General features: G+C 44.5%; 1 protein-coding gene across 1 annotated transcript in view; it reads right to left on the reverse strand.

The window, feature by feature from the left end:
- Window positions 1-681: 681 nt before the first annotated feature.
- Window positions 682-22,379, reverse strand: part of C8G (complement C8 gamma chain) — a 60,699-nt gene continuing 39,001 nt past the window's right edge. Inside the window, exons 5-7 of the mRNA XM_077476975.1 lie at window positions 11,224-11,325; window positions 9,382-9,420; window positions 682-5,570 (exon numbers count right to left, since the gene is read on the reverse strand). Coding sequence (XP_077333101.1) covers window positions 5,557-5,570; window positions 9,382-9,420; window positions 11,224-11,325 — 155 coding nt within the window. The 3' untranslated portion in view covers window positions 682-5,556. The remainder of the gene's footprint in view (window positions 5,571-9,381; window positions 9,421-11,223; window positions 11,326-22,379) is intronic.

The following is a 22,379-nucleotide window of genomic DNA, read 5'->3' on the forward strand; positions in this document are numbered from 1 at the left end:
TATGTAGAATAATCTTGGGCTAATAGAGCTAAGGTTAGGCACATTTGACCACAGGTTCGATGGACACAGATCGCTATTGTCAGCATCATGTCGAATCTCCTATCTATATCGAACTGTTGTCGCAAGGAAAACGAAAATAAAGTATTTGTTTATGTTGGATCTTTCGGTTTTTGGATTCTGCATGTTTGTTATCGTTTGTTAAAACGATAATGAAAACGATAATGAAAATACCCAAAATTCGGACGAAAATGTATGTGAATGACTTGTCTCTGACAGACCATGCCTTTGGATTATTCCTATATATTGTTTTTGGATGGTGTTCTTTTTTTTTTTACTCAGCTTGTCTGTGCTTCTCCTTATCATCGGCATGTTATCTCTGCTTTGTCAGTCATTGCTCCATTTAGGTACAATAACCGTCTGGCACCTGGACCCTGTTTAATATCTGTTTTCTGTGCCTGCTTGGACCATCAGCCTGCTGAACATTCCAACCTCAACTGAAAACTGAACTGTTATTTGGACTGGCCTTTTGATATGGAGTTTTACACTTTTATTTAATTTGAAGAATTCAGCGAAAAGACTGGGACTCTGTAACACAAGGGCAGAGCAGGGAAAATGAAGTGAATGAAAGAAGTCAGTGGTTTACTTGTTCAGTCTGCATCTAGCAATAACCAGAATACATGCTTTTGATGGATAAGCGCTTTAATTGTACTTCCACGTAAGCTTGCAGGGCAAAATACAGTCTTAACATGGGTGACCTCCATAGTAAAAGAAATGCGTTCCTTCGAACCATGTTACAAAAGAACCTTATCCTACATCACATAAACAAGCAAAATAATCAGCTTTATCCAGAATTTTCCACATCCTATAAAACATGGGACTTATCCCCAGCCCTATTACTGGGTCAGGCCAGGTGCTCAGCACGACATAGGAATAATCCATTTTAATCAGAGCCAAGCATGCTGGGTTTTTTGCAGTACCAGTTGCCATAGCAATGGGTATCCTTCACCTTGACACCCCAATGCAGTGCATTCCAGAATTTAATCCCATTATACAGGGAAATGTGGGATACCTAAATCTCATACATGAGGGTCAAGCCTCAGCGGCATAAATCACATTTTTTGCACTGGTGCAAATAAACATTCTTCAAACTTACAATTGTCCCATTTGTCAGTGTCTAAATCAAATAATAAAAGAGAATAAAATCTTTGCAGCTAAATTGATTGCTCTGTTTTTTGGGGTTTTCAGTGTTTGATGGCTTTTGTATACACACATGCAAAAGATTTTAAAAAGTGTAGTGGCTATGTGGGACTATTCTTTTTCCCCTAGCGTTTTACAGTGGAGCAGTTTGAATGAAGAACAAATAAAGGCTTCCATTTACCAATAGGAACATTCTGATCCTAGAAAAATGCAGGCTTATTACTTGATTCAAGTCTCCACTTTTATTCTCAGCACAACACAATATTGTGTATTTAGATTTATGTATTCCTATCCAGAAACCCTTTGTGAAGCTTTCCATATAATAACCCAAGTTTTAAAAAAAAGTACCGCAAATTGTCTTAAACCCCCTACTCCTACCTCTGGCAGAAATACTTCTCTTCTACCTGATGTTGCCCACCACAGTTAAATCTTTCCACCACTAGATGACCTCAGTCTTTTGGCTTAAATGATGCCCAGTACTGCATTCCCCACAGAAGAACATCCTGTGAGTACAGGGATCCATAGACCTGCCCACTGAAAGGGTGTCACCATAGCATCCTGCATTTACATACAATGAGGCACAGAATATCACTGAGCTCATCACAACAACCCTGTTTTTTGTATACTCAAGGATTGCCCACCAAAAGAGTATTTTTGAAGTGGAAGAGAACCCAGCACATTATGTATGTAGACCGAAGACCTCTGAAAATTGTATTTGGGGGCCAGGATGATAGGTCCAGGATTGAGCTTTAGGAATTTAGCAGTTTCCTGGAATAGCCACTCCCTGTTAAATTTGATACCTGAGATTGCTTTTTAAAGGGACCCTGGGATAATCCTTAAATAGGAGCCACCATTACTGACCTCTCCTTCTGCAAAATGCTAGTAGTCTTCTGATTTAACATTCTGAGTCATTGAACTAGAAGTAAGCATGCTGTTCCAGGTCAGTGAAAATATTTCACAGACAGCCAGTTAACCAGAATATTGAAAAGGAGATTGGCTATAGTAGCCTACATATTTTCTTATGACCGGTTCCCTTACGTGTTGCCAGTTGCAACAGATCATGAAATCATTTTTTCAGTGCCAAAACCATGTGTAAGAATTTGTCACCTGACTTGTTACCCACAATCGCTACTAAGTAAAGTGTTGGAGTTAAAGTCCAACTCCATTCAAAATGGTTTTGTTGGTATAGAGTGGGGGGAAGGGTTAGAACCTGTCAGGTTTTTATTGCATGGTTGGGTTGAGGAACCCTGAACCACTTAGTATTGATTGGGTCCTGGTTGGGTAGGTTGTTGTATAATTTCAAAAGAGCCTCAGTTAGGTAACATGAAGAATAAGACAGAGAGCACCAGTCAAGATGTAAGTAAAATAAATAGTCTGTGCGTTTCGGGGTTCTGAGGGCCCACCTTCATCAGGACTTGTAAATGCAAAAAGGGAAAAACAACAAAATCTGGCAAAAGTTCTAATCTAAAACTAAATATAATGTTTGGATAGAGTTAGACTGTTACTCAGTAAACCTTGATCCTAACCGTAACGTAACCCTTGGGATTAACTCAATGGATGAGTGTCTTCTCAGCCTAAATATGTAATTTATACAACCCCAAGTGTACAGTCACTTTTCTTCTGGCACATCTTGCAGCAAGTTCTCACAGGGTCAATACAAGTGATCTGCCTCCAGTTAGTGTCTAAATATCATTTTCATATTGGGCATATCTTCTCAACACCACTGGAAAAATGGGTAGCTATGGGTAATGCTCAGTTCTTATGATTTGATAAATGAGACCAGCTGTCAGATACAATTGTGGGCCTCCTGTATAATACTGCCCTCCATCTGAACTCCAACAAAATTATGCTGGCTGTTTACATCCAGCTTTACATAAGCTGTGATTCTCAGCGTGTGCTGAAAAAATTCCATTCCATATTATGAAAGCTCAGTGCCTGCAGAGAAATTAGGCAGGGGGAGGCTTTAGAGGCTCATTTTAAAGGGAAACTTCGGGATGAAGGTCTGGGCCTCTCCACTTGCTGACCTGAAGCTCTTGGGGAAAAATTAGCTTGTTTTGTTTAGTAGGGAAGGATCCAGGCTGGGCTTTACAGGTGTTTGCTGCCGGCTATTCTGGCTGTGGTCAGCTCGGATGGAGCTTAGCCGAGGGGGTGGGGGTTCGGTGGGGAAAGTTCTGGAACTCATGTGTGTACACAAGAGGTACAATAAACAAAATGCACTGTCATCTAAGGTGATCACTCCAAGCTATGAGTAGTGCACTTGTCAAAGCAACACATTATAAAAATGGTTTTGTTTAATAAAATGCAACATTTCAGCCTTTATTGGGAACTCGGTATTATGTTTAATGCTTGAAAATGGTGATTTATTACATTTATCACAATAATTCGGCAAGTTACCTTTTGTACAGCTGCATATTGCTGTGAAACAACTATAAAATGTAAATTTAATAAAAATTCAATTGAAAAGAACAATTTAAAGTGACCCTTTCTACTGTTTAAAAAAAATGTTAGGAGGACCCTGTAAAACATGTTTAATACTTCTCTTTCCGGGGAGCAGTGAGTAAAAATCTAAAGGGCTACAGGCACTACTGGTATCCAACATGCTCAGGTATGTCAGATACCTGCTCCAACACTGTGGTTCCTCCCATAAGCTGCAATCAGTGCAGAATATGGTAGACACATAGTAGGTGATAAATCAAAACATAATGCAAAGGGAGGGGGGCAGGTATCCGACACACTCAGAAATTGTAAGCATTAAACTTGTTGTTTTACAGTGTGTCTCTTACATATATTATTTAGACAGGGTAGCTTTAACAACATAACACAAAGCGACACCATTCTCAATAGTTTTATGTGATTTGACTGGCAAAAGATGATCTGTGATTCGTTGTGGGGTTTCGGGCACTTGCTATTTGCACCTATTTAAGCAGAGCTCTAGCTGAAACTTGTTTTTTTAATTTTAGATAGAATGGGGAAAAGTTAGGATCATCATCAGGTTTTTATTACCATCTATTAGACTTTTCTGCTGCCTTTGATAGAGTTGACCTCTGTCTCAGAGCTCCCTCAGTGTCCCCTACAATTCAGTCTCCTCCTCCTCCTCCCCATTGGGGTCCCCCAAAGCTCTCTGCTCGGACTCCTTCGATTCCCTATCTACACCTCCCTCATTGGGTTAGTTGATATTCTCCAATGGCTTGCAACACCATCTCTCTGCGGAGGATATCCACATCTCTCTCTCTACTACTCAGATCAACCCGTCAGTCTCCTTGCCTGTCACTAATTTACTAACTGACATATCAATCTGGATGTCACACCACTTCCTCAAACTCAGTCTTTCCAAAACTGATTTCTTACGATTTTCTCCCTTTCCCCCATCTGTCTGCATCCCCTTGTAGTCCTGGACTCCTGACCTCTCCTTTCAAGCTTGCATCCAATCACTGTTCAAATCTTGCCACCTTCACCTCCATAGCGTTTCCAAAATTTGCCCCTTCTTAACCAAAGACCAAGTTACTAATTCACTCCTTTGATTTCTTTCGCCTTGACTATTGCAGCTCCCTCTTTATTGGCCTACTTCTACACAGACTATCCCTCTTTCAGCCCATCATTAATGTTGCTGCCAGACTCATTCACCTTACTAACCACCCAGTCTCCCACCCCTCTCTGCCAATTACGCCTCTAGCTTCTGCTCACCCAACACGATAGGGAGTCAGTATAACTCTTCAGAGAGTGGAGACTTCATCTCCTGACAGCTGTCACTGGAACCATTGCCCCCATTGAAAGACATCCTGTCCTAGTGACAGCTGTAACATTTTAGAATTTCCATCATTTTCTGTTCTTGTGTTAATAATCACCAGGGCAGAATGAGAGGGTGAATCTCCTTAATGGAAGCAAAGCAATTAAAATGCTGACTGGAATAATAAAATGCAGATCAGGGCAAGGGCCAGGAATGCAGGAGATGTTCACTCACTGGCAGGGGTTTGAAAAGTACTACTAGATGAAGAATCCAACAGGGTATGCATGATGCAATGCTGATCAGCAGGTATATATACACTGTATGATGTAAAAAATGATTGTATGATGGATAATTCAGTGACAAAGCAAAGTATACTGCGATTCGTGTATGGTTATGTTTTTGTTTCTTGAGCAATAAAAACCTTTTGATATATAAAAAAAAAAGAAGCTGACAGGGTTCTAACCCTTTCCCAATTTATCCAAAACTAGGAAAAAATTGTTAGGGCTCCACTTTAAATAGTTTTTAATGCCGCAAAGAATAATTACGAATGGTGATAATATATTTGTGCTTGTATTGAGGTGTGTGGCTTGTCCAGTCTGGGGGATTCCTTCCAAGACACCTTCCAAGGAACGTCATCTTGGGACCTCTGAAAAAAAGATTTTAAATCATTATTCATATTCAGGGCTGCCATGGAGAGAAGATAGTGTGGCTATTTCTGAGCGTGGGGGAAGAATTTTAGGGCTCACAATCTCTTTTCTTTAGGGACAAATGTCTTATATTTAGTAAGCTATGATTAAGTTCTGAATTAGTGTGAAACACATTAGCTGTATATGCTGTATCCCCTCATTGTTAAAATGTTTAATAAAGCTTTCTGATAAAGGTGATTTCTTTGGATGTGCAGCCAACCAGAATTTTTCTTTTACATGAAGACTGCAGCGGACAGGTCCTGCACCCATTAGTGTGGTAGTGGAGGTGGAACAGGAGACCGAGCTGGAGTAGTGTGATTTCTCTCTCTGAACAACAATGTTGGAGATTTATTAGTATTTTTACAGCTAGCCACTGACTGAAGGGCAGTATTTTTTACAGCCGACCACTGACCACCAATGGTGGTGATTTTTACAGTCAGCCACTGATGGTGCGGTGGAGGGAGGTTACAGCCTGTCAAAGACCACCAACGCTGGATGTTAATGATCCTACCACTAACCACTAATGAAAGGAGATTACACTGGGGGTTGTTATTTTCTTGAGTATTAAAAGAGAAATATGGGATTAAATAAACAAAAAAACATTCATACTCACCTAGGTGAATGCATCATTGGCCGGTCCAATGCTGCATCTGTCCCCTGCCACCTCTAAGACTGGGAACTGAGTGATCAGACAGCTGATCACTCAGTTCTTGGTCCTCAGTTTGAAAGAGCCGGTGACTGTTAGTCACCGGCTCTCTGCTCTACCACTCCACCGCTCAATAGAGCGACAGGCGCTGGAGTGGCTGGCTCAGGCTCTCAGCAGCTTGCTTTGAGGCTGAGCAAGCTGCCAGTTAGGCTTCTGGATGGATCCCAGCAATAAAGTCGCAGTCCCTGCAAAACATGGATCGGCTGTGTGACATCAACCAAAAGCTTTACCCCGCTGTTGGCTGAAAATGGGTTTATGGGAGTACACAACTTATTGTACTCCTGTGATCCATAAGAGACATAGGACCAAAGGAGCTTTGGCCTTACTACATCTCTAATGAAGATAATTTTGATGTATAGGGTGAGGAGGTGTTAAATTAAAGATTTGCCCCAATTACCAGATGTAGTACACCGCATGCACATATGATGGCTCTCCCTAGTAAATCTACCAGAGATCTCTAGAAATATCATGAGGGGCAGTTACACAGTATGGAGTGATCGTTCTAGATATGGTGACAGGATTGTTCCATAAATTATGAGGGTCCTTATGTTCACTGTGAAGGATCTTTCAGTTAGTCCTTTCTCTACTTTTTGATATCCTTTTACCATCCAAAAATGGTATTTCTCTTTTGTTCACTGACTGACACAGCTCCATTATTCTTGACCATAGGGTTGTTACGCCACCTTCAGGAGAGGACTAGGCAGAACATGTTACACATATACAAAAACAGAACTTTCTAGTTCCCCCAAAGGTCCCTTCAGTAACAACCCTCCAGCCTGCTTCCTGCAGCTTCAGTTTTTTTCTGCCTAGTGAAGGATCGTATCCAGGACAAGAGATCCTTGGGCAGACACGTCAGACGCATTGGTGGCTCCGCTGGGTCAGTATTGACTGATCTATGTCTCTCCTCTATTAAAGCTACTTCCACATCTGCTTCACAGAGTGGAGACCGAGGGGATTACAGTAATTCTGATTGCCCCAGATGCGCCTCGGCACTCCTGGTACGCCGACCTAGTATGCCTGGTTGCGGACACTCCCTGGCGACTACCGATGCGAGAAGACCTTCTGTCTCAAGGTCTGATTCTCCATCCTGCTTTACCATCGCTGGTTTTAACGGCATGGCTGTTGAGAGCCAGGTACTAAGGAACCGGGGCCTATCAGACTCTCTGATTTCTACTATGTTGATAGCATGGAAATCTTCTCAGAAGATATATAATCGTACCTGGAAGGCATACATCTCTATGTGTGACGAGAAAGGATGACGTCCTATTCTGTTTCCAGGATCCTGCTGTTTCTACAGTGGGGAGTAGACCAGAAATTGGCTTTGAGCACCATTAAAGGACAAATATCAGCCTCGGCTGTCTTTTTTTTTTCGGCAACCCCTGGCGTCTCACTTTCTACTGAGCACTTTTTTTCAGGGGGTCCGACATGTAGTTCCTCCGGTGCGTCTACCGTTACCCTCGTGGGATCTGAACCTGGTGTTATCAACACTTCAGAAACCGCTGTTTGAGAACATCAGAGAAATTCCCTTGTTGACTGTTTCCTAGAAAGTGGTCTTTATAGTGGCTATTACATCAGCCAGGAGGGTTTTGGAACTGGCGGCCTTGTCTTGCAAGTCGCCTTATCTGGTTATCCATAACGATAAGGTGGTGTTGCATCCGCAACCTTCTTTTCTGCCGAAGGTGGTTTCCGCGTTCCACATCAATGAAGACATTGTGTTACCATCTCTGTGTCCTAAACCGACACATCTTAAGGAGGTGGCCCTCCATTCCCTGGACGTGGCCCGGGCTCTAAGGGTGTATTTGTCTGCCACGGCCCCCTTTCGGAAGTCAGACGTTCGTCGTTCATTTCGGAAGCTGATCCAAAAAAAATTGGATTTTTGTACTCGCCCTAAAATCCCTTTCTCTGAAGTTCACCGACTGACACAGCACCCTCCCCTCCTATTGATTTAGTTATACTGCTTGTTGATGTACTGAAGCTGCAGGAAGCAGGCTGGGGGTTTGTTACTGAAGGGACCGCCCCTTGGGCGGAACTAGAAAGTTCTGTTTTTGTACATGTGTAACATGTTCTGCCTAGTCCTCTCCTGAAGGTGGCATAACAACCCTATGGTCAAGAATAATGGAGCTGTGTCAGTCAGTGAACTTCAGAGAAAAGGATTTTACGTTGAGTACGAAAATCCTATTATTTCTGCACTCTGGGGGATGTTCAAGACCAGAGTAAAACCTTTCACACTTAGGCTGGATTCACAGCTATGCATTTTTAGTGCTTTTTGCATTTTGCAGATTTGCACTAGAGTCCATTTAACATTGTTTCCTATGGAACACGATCTGTAGTGCAAATCTGAAAAATGCAAAAAGCACTAAAAATGCATAGGTGTGAACCCAGCCTTGGAGTCATAGAGGGTGCAGGGCACAGCAATGCTATGTTAGATTCCCTCTAGTCTACAGGACCCTCCGCAGGAAAGTAAGGTGACCTCACTTAGGTTAATGGCATAAATAGCTTGGCTAAAAATGTGAGCTCAGGCTGTCACAGCCTTGTTGGAGGTGCCCCTGCCAGATAGACCAACTGTCCCTGATTTCGAGCAATGTCCCTCTGTCTCTCTTTCCCCCTCATTTGTCCCTCATTTTGGTCTGATCCATATAGTTGTATATAAAATGCACTTTTTACCTATCAAGTGTTTCCCAGTGCTAAACCTTTCATCCAATTTCTAAATTGCTGCATGTGTACATTTTAAAAGCAAATATAAAGGAATAATAGTGGTAAAAAGTCCCTGTGGATTTAATTAACCTTTTTTTTGGTTAATTCTCCTTTGAAGGGGGTGTGCCAAGGGGGCGTGCCCTATGCCTGCCTACATTTGTTAGTAGGTGTGCCTCATTCTCATCTCAAAATGTTGGGAGGTAAGAGATAGACACCAAAGCAGACCCTGCTGGAGCCCTATACCTCCACCTAAATGGAGACATATAGTTACCATATACAAACACTCAAAGCAGGACTTGCAAAGGAAGGAATTATCTCATAAAAACATCGTTCTTTTCTTACAGATACATATAGAAATCACAAAATGTTACCGTTAAGAATGTGGAACTGATCGGCCTGCTCACAGAAACCTGTAATAATAATAAAAAAATATATACATATATATATATTTTATATACAATTTAAAGAGCATGGCAAAGCACATTAAAGGAAACCTGTGCTAAGAGGAATGCAATCACTGCTTACAGAACCCCCCTACCCCCACCCCCCTCGACAATGCCAGGTGCTTTTCTGTCATGCAAATCCTCTTTGCTTTATGAATCGCACCTGGAGCAAGCATGCAGCAATTAAAATCAAAGTGCAGTCAGAACTGCTGACACACGTTTGTTTTTTGCTAAGGCTCCATGCACACTGAAGCTGATAAACTGCAGTTTATTGGAGTTTGGGCGTTTTTTGTAAAAGCCCATAAACTCCACTCTATGTTAGCCTATGTGTCCATGCACACATGGACGTTTTTCAGCTTTAATGAGCAGTGGAGTTTATGGGCTTTTTTCTGAACGCCAGAAATTCGCGTTCAAAGTGCCGTTTTTCAGCGGCAAAAACGACAAACGCTCATTAACGCTCATTAACGCTCATTAACGCTCGTTCATTAGTGTTCGGCATTCTATTTTTCAATGCATTGTGGGATTTTTGGAGTGTCCTCTGTGTATTTTTATAAAAAACGCCCATTAACGCTAACGCTGTAAAACGCTCATTAACGCTCATTAACGCTAGTATAAAACGCTGTTAAAAGCAGGTTTTTCAACCAGCTTTTTCTGCCAGCAATCTGGCGTCCAGAAATAGCTTTTTTTAGCTTCAGTGTGCATGGAGCCTTTGGGTTGCATAAAGTACAAGTGTTTGTAAGCCCTTACAACAAATGTCTGTTCAATATTCCATTGAAAGCATTTTGTTATACAGTAGCTGTTTAATAGGTGTAAAAGAAACACTTGTTGATCCTGCCAGAAATCCAGAGCAGCCTTGCTTATTCTGTAGTGTTATCTCAAGTAGTGTTATCAGCACTTTACGTTCTCCCTGTGGACTATAGAACACCACCTTTCATTTGTTATGGCGTTAAGGAGAGGGCAATATAATCTGCAGCCCTAACATAAGTCATGGATTAGTGTTGTAAAGCTGCTCCATATGTACAGTAGGTGAGCGTTGTAATTATAGAATGTGTTACTGACAGGATCAACAGGTGAAAATAAAGAAGAAAAGCCTAAAGGAAAAAAAAGCAGCTACTATATCGAAAGACTAGTAAGCTTCAATATGACATTTGTGTTCTTGGGTTTAGGTACAATTTAATGTCCTAAAGTGTTTATACAAAGTGGTATAAACCTTCAGTACAGGTTGATTAGCCATGTTATGTCTATTATTTTAACTGAGATTTATTTAGGTTGTGTTGAATAAAGCTAGCCATACATTGATCGAAATTCATCCAGTCCAACAGGGATTGGCCAAATTTCAATCAACGTGTGGGACAGAAGTTGATTGCCACTGTCAGAATGCAATGTCCCCATGGTGGGGATTCCTCCATCCACCTTTTTTGCATGGATGGAGAGATCTATTTGTTTTTTTGTTTTCATTTTGCCTTATAGCCAACTTTAGTTTGGTTGTGGCTGGGTATGTTCATTTTCAAAAAGCTGGTGGGAGTTTTTGTTAAGACTAATAAAATTACTGTTTCAGCTCTGAAATTCCCATATAAATTTTGTTACTATGGTGTATGATTATTTATGACTATTTTGGGCATGTTCAGAATTTTTCAGGTGATTTCACGTGGCCCTAACAATTTTGTGAGGTCTGACTACACTTCAAACTATCTAATGTAGACCATTTATTTCCCCCAGATATACAGCAAGGACCAAAATGTAAATAATAAACGTGATTAGGTCACTTACCGTATGCTGGGAATGGATAGATGTATTCTAGGTCTATACCCTGCTTGTTGACGTGGTCATCAAACTTCCTGTAGATATCATCTGTTACTTTAGTTTTCCGTGCTGAAAGCAGAATTTTTTTTTTTTTTAAGTTAGAACTGCAAAAAATAGTTTTGATTAAACCTTTAGTAGTCCTAATCCCAACCTCCATGTTTCCTATTATGATGAGTGTACAACATGACAACCTATGATAGTGCTATGTTTTTTACATCACTCCGCTCCTCTCATTACACTGCTGCAGTCTCTCGCCATCTATAACAGGGGTCTCCAAACTTTCTAAACAAAGGCCGGTTTACTGTCCTGAGGACTTTTGGGGGGCCAGATGGTGGCGATTGGGAGTAGACAAGGTCCCGACATCAGTGCGAAAAAAATAATGCCACATAGTTTGTTTTAGTGGAAGTAATTGTGCCCCATCATTGGTGTCCATGAGAGGAAATGTAGTACTTTATATTCCATTGCACATATTCCTGGATGAGCTCTCGGATTTGGGTGCTGTAGCAACAACCAGCTGGATACTGGTTCAAGTCACAGTGAAGATATTTGCCAGCACACCATGGAATGACATAAATAGCGTCCAAACGGATGATTTATTGCATGATCACAAAACAAGGATAGTGCAACATTTCGGATGCCACGCAGGACCCCTTCGTCACATGCTTGATGAAGGGGTCCTGCACGGCTCCAAAACATTGCCCTATCCTTGTTTTGTGATCATGCAATAAATCATCTGTTTGGACGCTATTTATGTCGTTCCATGCTGTGCTGGCAAATATCTTCTCCGTGAGAGGAATTGTGCCCCACCGTTGATGTCACCGAACCCCATCGTTGGTGTCAGTGGGCTGAATTAGGCCCCATTGTTGTTATCAGTGGATGAAACGGTGCCCCAAGGGCTGGATAAAAGCAAGCAAAAGGCTATGTTTGGCCCCTGGGCCACAGTTTGGAGACCACTGAACTTCTAGTGAACTGCTAGATTTTTCATGTCTTAACCACTTCAATACCGGCCACTTAAACACCTTCCTGCCCAGACCAATTTTGAGCTTTCAGCGCTGTCGCACTTTGAATGACAATTGCGCGGTCATGCTACACTGTACCCAAACAACATTTTTATCATTTTTTTTCCCACAAATAGAGCTTTCTTTTGGTGGTATTTGATCACCTCTATGGTTTTTATTTTTTGCGCTACAAATAAAAAAAAAAAAAAAATTTTGTTTTTTTTGTTTCAGTTTCAAAACTTTTTAAATAAATACGTTTTCTCCTTTACTGATGGGCACTGATGGGGCTACACTGATGGGCACTGATAAGGCAGCACTGATGGGCACCAATGAAGTGGCACTGATGAGGTGGCATTGATGGACACTGATATGTGGCACTGATAGGTGGCACTGATGGGCGGCATTGATGGGTGGCACTGATGGGCGACACTGATGGGCACTGATAGGTGGCACAAATTGGCACTGATAGCTGGCCCGGTTTTACATGGATGGGCGGTACAGATGGGCATGGATAGGCGGCATGGATGGGCACTGATAGGTGGCACGGATGGGCACTGATAGGCGGCACAGGTGGGCACTGATAGGCGGCACAGGTGGGCACTCATAGGTGGCATTGTATTATGTTATACTGTACTAATGCATGCCAATCAGTGATGCCCATTGTGGGCACTGATTGGCATCCATTATGGGCACTGATTGGCATCCATTGTGGGCACTGACTGGCATCCCTGGTGGTCTAGGGAGGATTACCTTTTGCTGGGCATCCCTGGTGGTCTGGTGGCGTCCCTGACGGTCCAGTGTGGGCATCCTCGGGGGGGGCTGTGCTGATAATCGATCAGCACAGACCCCCCCCCTCTCAGAGGAGCACCCGATCGGCTCTCCTCTACTCGCGTCTGACAGACGCGAGTGAGGAAAAGCCGATCACCGGCTCTTCCTATTTACACTGTGATCAGCCGTGATTGGGCACGGCTGATCACGTGGTAAAGACTCTCCGTCTGAGACTCTTTACAGAGAACGTAGTTGCAGGGTGTCAGACTGACACCCCGCAACAATGATCGCCGCGATGCACGCCCCCGGGGGCGCGCAGCGGCTCGAAATCCTGATCACGTCATATGACGTCCGATCAGGATTATGCAACTACTTTGCAGCCGTCAATTGCCTATAGGGCGGGCGGCAAGTAGTTAAACGGCTCAATATCTGTTAACACACATATACAAGATATTGTCAAAAGTATTGGGGCACCTGCCTTTACACATACATGAAGTTTATTGGGGTCTGTAGGGTTCAATATTGAGTTGGCCCACCCTTTGCAGCTATACAGTTTCAACTCTTCTGAGAAGGCTGTCCACAAGGTTTAGGAGTGTGTCTATGGGAATGTTTGACTATTCTACCATAAGCGCATTTGTGAGGTCAGGCACTCATGTGGATGATAAGGCCTGGCTCGCAGTTTCCACTCTAATTCATCCCAAGGGTGTTCTGTCGCTTTGAGGTCAGGACTCTGTGCGGGCCAGTCAAGTTCGTCCACCCCAAACTCGCTCATCCATGTCTTTATGCACCTTGCTTTATGCACTGGTCCAAATCATTTGGTGGAGGCGGATTATGGTGTGGGGTTGTTTGTCAGGGGTTGAGCTTGGACCCTTCTTTCCAGGGAAGAGTACTCCCAAGGCGTAAGCATAACTAGACAATTTTGGACAACTTCATGCTTCCAACTTTGTGGGAACAGTTTGTGGATGGTCCATTCCTGTTCCAAAAATTCAAATTCAAAAACAAGGTCTATAAGGACATGGATGAGTGGGTTTGGGGTGGAGGAACTTGACTGGCCTGTACAGAGTCCTGACCTCAACCCAACAGAACACATTTGGGATGAATTAGACCGGAGACTGCTATCCAGGCCTTCTCATCCACATCAGTGCTTGACCTCACAAATGTGCTTTTGGAAGAATGGTCATGCATTCCCATAGACATACTCCTAAACCTTTGTGGACAGCCTTCCTAGAAGAGTTGAAGCTGTTATAGTTGCAAAGGGTGGGTCAACACAATATTGAACCCTACGGACTAAAACTGGGATTCCATTAAAGTTTATGTATGTGTAAAGGCAGGCATCCCAATACTTTTGGTAATATAGTGTATATGTTTAATGATATGTTTCATAACAGTATTAGGGATTACTGCAGCAGGGGGATATGTATTTGTCAAATAATTTCTTAAAGAGGAAGTAAACCCTGATGGTTTTACTTCCTCTTTGTCTCCCTGCAAAGGTAAAGCATAATGGGCTACTATGTATCGCATAGTAGCCCATTATGTATCACTTACCTGACACAGGAGCCATCAATGTCACCACTGTCCCCTGTAGTCCGGAGGGTCCTAGCGCCGGAGCAGTGATGACATCACCCCTGCGCATGCGCACGGGAGCCGCCACTAACGGCATATCGCCGTTAGCAGCGGCATGCGCTGTAGACAGCTGTGACTGTTTTTTAGTAAATTTCTTGGACCTACAGGTAAGCCTTACCTGTAGGTCAAAGAGGTTTGTAAGGGTTTACAACCACTTTAAACAAACAGTCTAATTCTTCTGGAAGACCAAGGCAGCTCAATATCTATGTTAGCACAAATATAAAACAATAAACATATGTGTACACATGAGGGAATAAATGTATTACACATAGGTCGGTTTGCTTTATATTTGTGTTAACATATACTGTATATTGATCTCCCTTGTCCCTCCTGAAAAAGTAGATTGTTGGTCTAAGAAACATGTTGAAGAACACATATTTCCCTGCTTCAGTGATCCTTAATACTGATAAAAAAAACTATAATTAGGACAATATAGAGGATAACACTGGATGTTCAGGGTGATAAGGAAGGTTGGTAGTTTCCTAATATGTGTTGCACTATGATCAGTGATGTAAGTAACCCAGTTAAAATAAATGGAGTTACTTAACACAGTTACTTTAGAGTGTAACGAGTAATCTAACTGATTACTCTTCCCCTCATGGTAACGCCATTCCCATTACTTGGGCGGCGTTACCGCAATTACATCCTGTTTGGACCGGTCCATCCCGCCCCCCCATCCAGAGAGAGAGGATGTAGGGAGGCGGGGCGGACACTGAAAAATGAAGTCAGCTAACCAGCTTCATTTTGAACGTGACTCCAGGTAGACGGGACTAGCGAAGTAAGTGAATGTCGCCGCATCCATCGGCAAGATTGACACCTCGCGAGCCCCGTTGCCTGGTATGGATTTAAAGGGGAACCCCTACGCTGAAAAAACGGCATGGGGGTCCCCCCAAAGTCTATAGCAGACCCTTATTCGAGCACGCAGTCCGGCTGGTCAGAAAAGGGGTGGGGATGAGTGAGCACCCCCCCTCCGTAACCATACCAGGCCGCGTGCCCTCAACATGGGGAGGTGCTTTGGGGAAGGGGGGCGCCCTACGGCTACCCCACCCCAAAGCACCTTGTCCCCATGTTGATGAGGACAAGGGCCTCTTCCCGACAACCCTGGAGTTGGTTGTCGGGGGTCTGCGGGTGGGGGGCTTATCATAATCCAGATTCCGGCCCCCTACCCTATGTGAATGAGTATGGGGTTGTACCCCTACCCATTCACCTGGGGAAAAAAACACAAGACAGGTTTTTAAAGTACTTTATTAGACAGCTCCAGGGGTCTTCTTCCGACTTCGGGGGTCTTCTCGCCAGGCTCCTCCTCCGAAGAAAAAGAAGGCGGCGGCGACAGCAACAAGCGACAAGACCGGGCCAACGCTAGTAAAAGAGCTGTAAGAAGATAGCGGAGGCCCGGCAGAAGAAGCGAAGAGTGGGACAAGACCCCCGAAGTCGGAAGAAGACCCCTGGACGGTGGCGGCGACGAAGGAGAAAGCCGGGCTCCTCTGCTAGTAAAAGAGCAGAAGATAGCGGAGGAGCCCGGCGAGAAGACCCTCGAAGTTGGAAGAAGACCCATGGAGCTGTCTAATAAAGTACTTTAAAAACCTGTGTTGTGTTTTTTTTTATTAACACTTTTTTCCCCAGGTGAATGGGTAGGGGTACATCGTACCCCATACTCATTCACATAGGGTAGCTCCCATTAAAAGGGGCTCCCGGATTCTGATAAGCCCGCCTCCCGCAGACCCCCACAACCAACAGCCAGAGTTGTTGGGAAGAGGCCCTTGTCCTCATCAACATGGGGACAAGGTGCTTTGGGGTGTGGGGGGGGCTGCAGGGCCCCCCTTCCCCAAAGAACCCTCCATGTTGAGGGCACGCGGCCTGGTATGGTTCAGGATTGGGGGGCGCTCACCCCCTCTCCTGCCTGGCCGGGTTGCGTGCTCGGATAAGGGTCTGCTATGGACTTTGGGGGGACCCCCACGCCGTTTTTTTCGGCGTAGGGGTTCCCCTTTAAATCCATACCAGGCGACGGGGCTTGCGAGGTGTCAATCTCGCCGATGGAGACGACGACATTCACTTCCTTCGCTAGTCCCATCTATAGAATATTTTAAAAAAAAGTCAGTTACTTTGCTGAGTAACTAATTACTTTTCCAATGTAGTAACCGAGTTACTAACGCAATTACTTTTTGGGAGAAGTAATTTGTAACTTTACTTTTTTACAGTAAGATGACCAACACTGGCTATGATACATGTACTTTTTTATATGTGGATAGTTTTTTGAATGGCGCAGCAAGTTAAGAAAACCGTAATATGTTTCTCAAAGTATTGTGGTTGATCACTTGTACCGAACAAAAAGTCCCGATTAAAGAGAAAGTAAACCCAGATGAGTTTACTTCCTCTTTCATTCCCTGCAAAGGTAAAGCATAATGGACTACTATGCATCGCATAGTAGTCCATTATGTGTCACTTACCTAACACAGGAGCCAGCGAAGTCACCGCTGTCCCCTGTAGTCCAGCACATCCATCTTCTCGGTGGGTCTCGCTGCTCCGCCGCTGTCATTCGGCGAAGCCGCGATGACGTCACTCCCGCACATGCGCACGGGAGCCGCCACTCTCATCATAACGCCGTTGACCGCGGCGCGCCGCTGTCTACGGCGCATGCGCCGTAGACAGCGGTGCCTGTCTTTCGGCAAATATCTCTTAAACCGTGTAGGTTTAGGAGATATTTCTTGGACCTACAGGTAAGCCTTAATCTAGGCTTACCTGTAGGTCAAAGTGTGTTGTAAGTGTTTACAACCACTTTAAGTTATATATTATTATTGTCCTTTCCCATGGGAAAAAATGTATTTGTTTCCTGTTCCGGAGACTCAACAGGGAAGTGATAAGAAGGAGAAATTTGGATTTTTTTTTTAACTGTTTTAATTCGTGGTTGAGTTTAAGAAGTGTATGTCATACTAAAACAGTTTTATTAAGAAATAGGGGAAGAAATACAAACCTTGGCTGTTTTTTACTTCTATATTGTAGACCTTCAGAGCTTTGGAGAGATTTCACCTCATTTACTGTCCTGGAGACAGTTGCACCAGAGAGGAAGTGAAGAAAAATCATCCGAATAAACTCAGACAGCAATAAAAATGTAACAAGGATTCTAGGCTTCCCCTACTATATGTATATTTAAAAAAAAAAACTTTGTGTAGTGCTCACAAGGGCCAGCTGAAAAGTCCCATGGTTCTTCTACCCAAATCAGAGTATCGGCAGCCAGTCACAAAGTATTAGTCGCTGTTCTGGCTCAATGGGTATCTTTCTTTATATGTATTGCTGAATAAACATGGATGAGGATAAAGGGAGCTGTGGGATTCTCCAGTAGTACAATATATAACACTAGGAAACTTCTCACTTCCTCAAAGCTTCTTAAGGGATAGCATAAGGGATAGTAGCAGCACACAGTCACTCAGATTTTACACACGGGTCTGTACTCAAATGTCCCTGGATACCTCCTTCCAATATCAGTCAGACATTTCTCCTGTGAACTCTCCAGACCAGATCTTTGGTAACACCACACAATCCATTCCAGTAGTTCAGTAGAGTAAGCCCCCCAGCTCTTTCACAGCTGGGACCTCTAGCACTAAAACAGGACTCCCAGCTCTAGCCTAGCTGGGACCTCAATGAGCAAAAGGAGACGTGCAGCTGGACTGCCCAGAAGGTCAGGAGCCCTTCAGGCTGGGAACTTCTCCTGGATCAGAACCCTGCTGCTCCAGGCCTCAGACTATTTATGCACTACCCTGCCACATACTGGGCACCCTTTCCCAAGGATTGGAGACAACATAAATATTCAGACTGAAAATTTTGATTCTTCCAGTTCACTACATTCCAGAATCCTCCAGAAGGCAGGGGAAGCAGTCAAACCTGCAACCAATGAAATCTAGAACAGCCCAAAGTTATCACAATCTGCTTCACTGATTACAGGGGAGCCAGAAGAACTAAATTTACATGCCCTAACTAGCAAACTATCTAGGAGGGTGCTACATTTGTTAGGCCTCTTGCAAACAGATGTAATAATTTACTGATGTTTATATGCATGATCTTGCTGGCAGAGGCTGGCCAAAAGATTCTGAGTAAAAATCACATGGTATGTTCTATAAAGGCCTTCTGTATACATGCGTACAGGTGCAGAAATGTGGGTGCATGTATACACACTTAAAATTCCTCTTCTAGCTGCCAGTTTGCTTGTATGTAGCCATGTGCATTGTCCCATAGACAGCAACACAACCTGTGTTCAGATCCTTAAAAATAAAAACTACATACAAAACACTGATTTTTTTTTTTCTTCCGTTACAAACTGTGTATAAACATTTAATGCTATTTAGGTTTATTTTACAAATATCAACCAAAGTCCTTAGATCAGGGGTCATATGCATGCAGCCACAGGATGAGTGTATGTTCCAAGTGCAGCTGTATAAATAAACCTTCTCTGCCCCACAAGCATTCAGTCTCTTCGGGGGTTAAAGGAGTAACTCCTCTCCTGTACACTGCATGAGCGGGAAATATACAATTACAAAGGGAACAATAGTCCTTTGGGTTATTATACTTTGCTTGTAGTCTCTCAAAAGGTGATGGGGAAAGATGGAGTAAACTATGGCTGTGTGCAAGAACCTCATGTCTGGCAGATAGTGAAGTAAACCTGTCATCCATTTAAGTATTTAAAACGAAAGGATCTGGTATTATTTACTAGTAAACCATTTGTATGCCTCTCTGAAAACGGCTTTACTTTGTTACTAGGGGCTAGCCTTTCCTAACTTTTGTGTCACTCACTACTGACCTCTGAACTCTGCATCATTACTACTGACCTCTGAACTCTGTGTCATCAGTACTGAACTCTGTGTCATTACTACTGACCTCTGAACTCTGTGTCATCAGTACTGAACTCTGTGTCATTACTACTGACCTCTGAACTCTGTGTCATCAGTACTGAACTCTGTGTCATTACTACTGACCTCTGAACTCTGCGCCCCTACTATTGACCCTTGCACTCTGCCACCTTATACTGACCCCTATACTCTGTGTCACTTACTGCTGACCTATAAGATCTGCATCACATATTACTGACCCCTGTGCTGTGCATTACATGCTACTGACTTCTGCACTTAGTCTCATGTTCTACTGACCCCTATACTCTGTGTCACTTATTGCTGACCTCTGTGCTCTGCATCACCTACCGAACTTCATGCCATATTGTTTTTATATGGACTTTTCTGAAGGACTAAAAATACGCTTTCTTTTTATATCATTCATAATTTTATGTCAGTTCTTAGTTTGCAGTTGCACTAATGCCCCCCCCCCGCCTTTTCTTGCACCTGGGTAAGTTTAGGATGGTAATGCCCTGTGCGATTACCTAATACCGACCTCTGCACTCAGTGCTACTTTATACTGACCCTGTACTCTTTGTCACTTACTACTGATCTCTGCACTCTGTGTCACTTTATACTGACCCCTGTGCTCTATGTCAGAGATGTCGCTTTCCAGGTCACAAGAAGAAGGGGGAGGAGAGCGGACGTATGTCCACACTTCTTCTTCCCCTCTACCTGATGATGGGCAGGCAGAACCTGGTAAGCATGGCGGTTTGCCGCGGTGGGGGGGAGTGCTGGTACCAGGGGCATGTGTGACCGATCGGGCAGCAGCAGAGCCTCCAGAATGCTCTTACCTGACAGGCAGGAGTCTCCCTCTGATGTCAGCTGGGGGGGTCGCGTGGCCGCTCAGCCCCTCCCGCAAAAGCCCTGCTTCGGAGATGTAAAGGAGCCGTGAGTCACGTGACCGGCCTAAAAATAGCTCTAAATAGGTATTTACAAGGTTCGTTTTTAGAAAAAAACTTACACGGTGTGGTATGCCTGCCTTTTAATAGAGGGGCTGGCAGTGACCATTGCAAGTTTTTTATTTTTAATAATAGTGGGGGAGACAGAGACAGAGACACAGGCATGGAGCTGACAGGCAGGGAGGAGGGGGAGAGAGGAGAGCAGAGAGGACAGCTGCGGATGATGGAGGAACATACACTGACCACAGCCCTGTTTTTTGTGGTCAGTGCAGAGGGGGAATTCAGGAAGTGGCAGGTTAAGCCAGGTTTTTTTTTTAAAGTTTAGAAAGGGAAGATTACACAGCACAACCACTGTGCTGTTTAATCTGCTTTAAGGGACCAGGATCTGAATTTTTTTTTTGGGTTGACAAAAACTATAAGTTGATGATGCACACCTTGTTGTGCACACTGCTATTTCTAACGTTTTAAAGTTTCACTTTTAGGACCCTTTCACACGGGCTATCTGATCAGGTCCGCTTGTCACTTTTTCAGGCGGAACTGATTGGATCTTGCAGTCACCCCTATGGAGGGGCAGGTGTCAGCGGGCACAAGTCCGCTGACACCCGCCGCTATCCGATCCGGCCACAAAATCCAGAGTACTGGAGAGTAAAGCCGCGTACACACGGGCGGACTGTCTGGCCTACTTAGTCCGCCGAAACACATTTCAGCGGACAGTCCGCTCGTGTGTGGGCTTCAGCTGACTTTTTCAGCGTGCAGTCTGGCGGACTAAGTATTTCGGAATGTTGGAAATACTGTCCGCTGGACTCGCATTTCGGCGGACAATCCGCCCGTGTGTGTGCCAGTCCGCCGTACTTTTGAAATGAGCGGACTTTTCCCGCCCGGAGAAAAGTCCGCTCATTTCGAGCGGGTATTCAGGTAGGCGGGGCCCGCGACGGAGACTTCGCTGGCCCCGCCGCCTGGTATGGACTTAAAGGGGAACCCCGACGCCGAAAAAAATCGGCGTAGGGGTTCCCCCCAAGTCCACAACAGACCCTTGTCCGAGCACGCTACCCGGCCGGCCAGGAAAGGGGGGCGAGCGAGCGCCCCCCCCTCCTGAGCCGTACCATGCCGCGTGCCCTCAACATGGGGGGATGCCACCCAAAAGCACCTTGTCCCCATGTTGATGAGGAAAAGGGCCTCTTCCCGACAACCCTGGCCGTTGGTTGTCGGGGTCTGCAGGGGGGGGCTTATCGGAATCAGGGAGCCCCCTTTAATAAGGGGGCCCCCGGATACCGGCCCCCCACCCTATGTGAATGAGTATGGGGTACAATGTACCCCTACCCATTCACCTGTGAAAAAAGTACAAAAAAAACACAACACAGGGTTAAAATATTTTATTGCACAGCTCCGGGGGTCTTCTGTCTTCGGGGGTCTTCTCGCCGGACTCCTTCGCTATCTTCTTGTAGCTCTTTTGCTAGCGGAGGAGCCCGGCTTTCTTCCTCGCCGCCGGCCTCTTCTCCCGACTTCGGGAGTCTTGTCCCCCTCTTCGGTTTTTCTGCCAGGCCACCGCGCCTTCTTATAGCTCTTTTACAGGCGGTGGCCCGATCTTCTGTCGCCGCCGCCGCCGCCTTCCATTCTTCTTCTTCTTCTTCTTCTTCTTCTTCTTCTCCAGAAGATGTTGCCTCGACGATCTCTCCGGCCGGAATGCCAGGGACGCACTGCGCGGCCACTTATATAGGGACAATGGGGCGGTGTCACATGGCTTTATGTCACATGGGTTGGTCACATGGTGACCCCGCCCCTTACGATGTCATAGTCCCCATGTGACATCAACCCATGTGACCAACCCATGTGACATAAAGCCATGTGACACCGCCCCATTGTCCCTATATAAGTGGCCGCGCAGTGCGTCCCTGGCATTCCGGCCGGAGAGATCGTCGAGGCAACATCTCCTGGAGAAGAAGAAGAAGAAG

Source organism: Lithobates pipiens, unplaced genomic scaffold (genome assembly GCF_037356315.1).
Source record: "Lithobates pipiens isolate NorthernLeopardFrog02 unplaced genomic scaffold, aLitPip1_a1.2 Scaffold_1, whole genome shotgun sequence".
Taxonomy (NCBI): domain Eukaryota; kingdom Metazoa; phylum Chordata; class Amphibia; order Anura; family Ranidae; genus Lithobates; species Lithobates pipiens.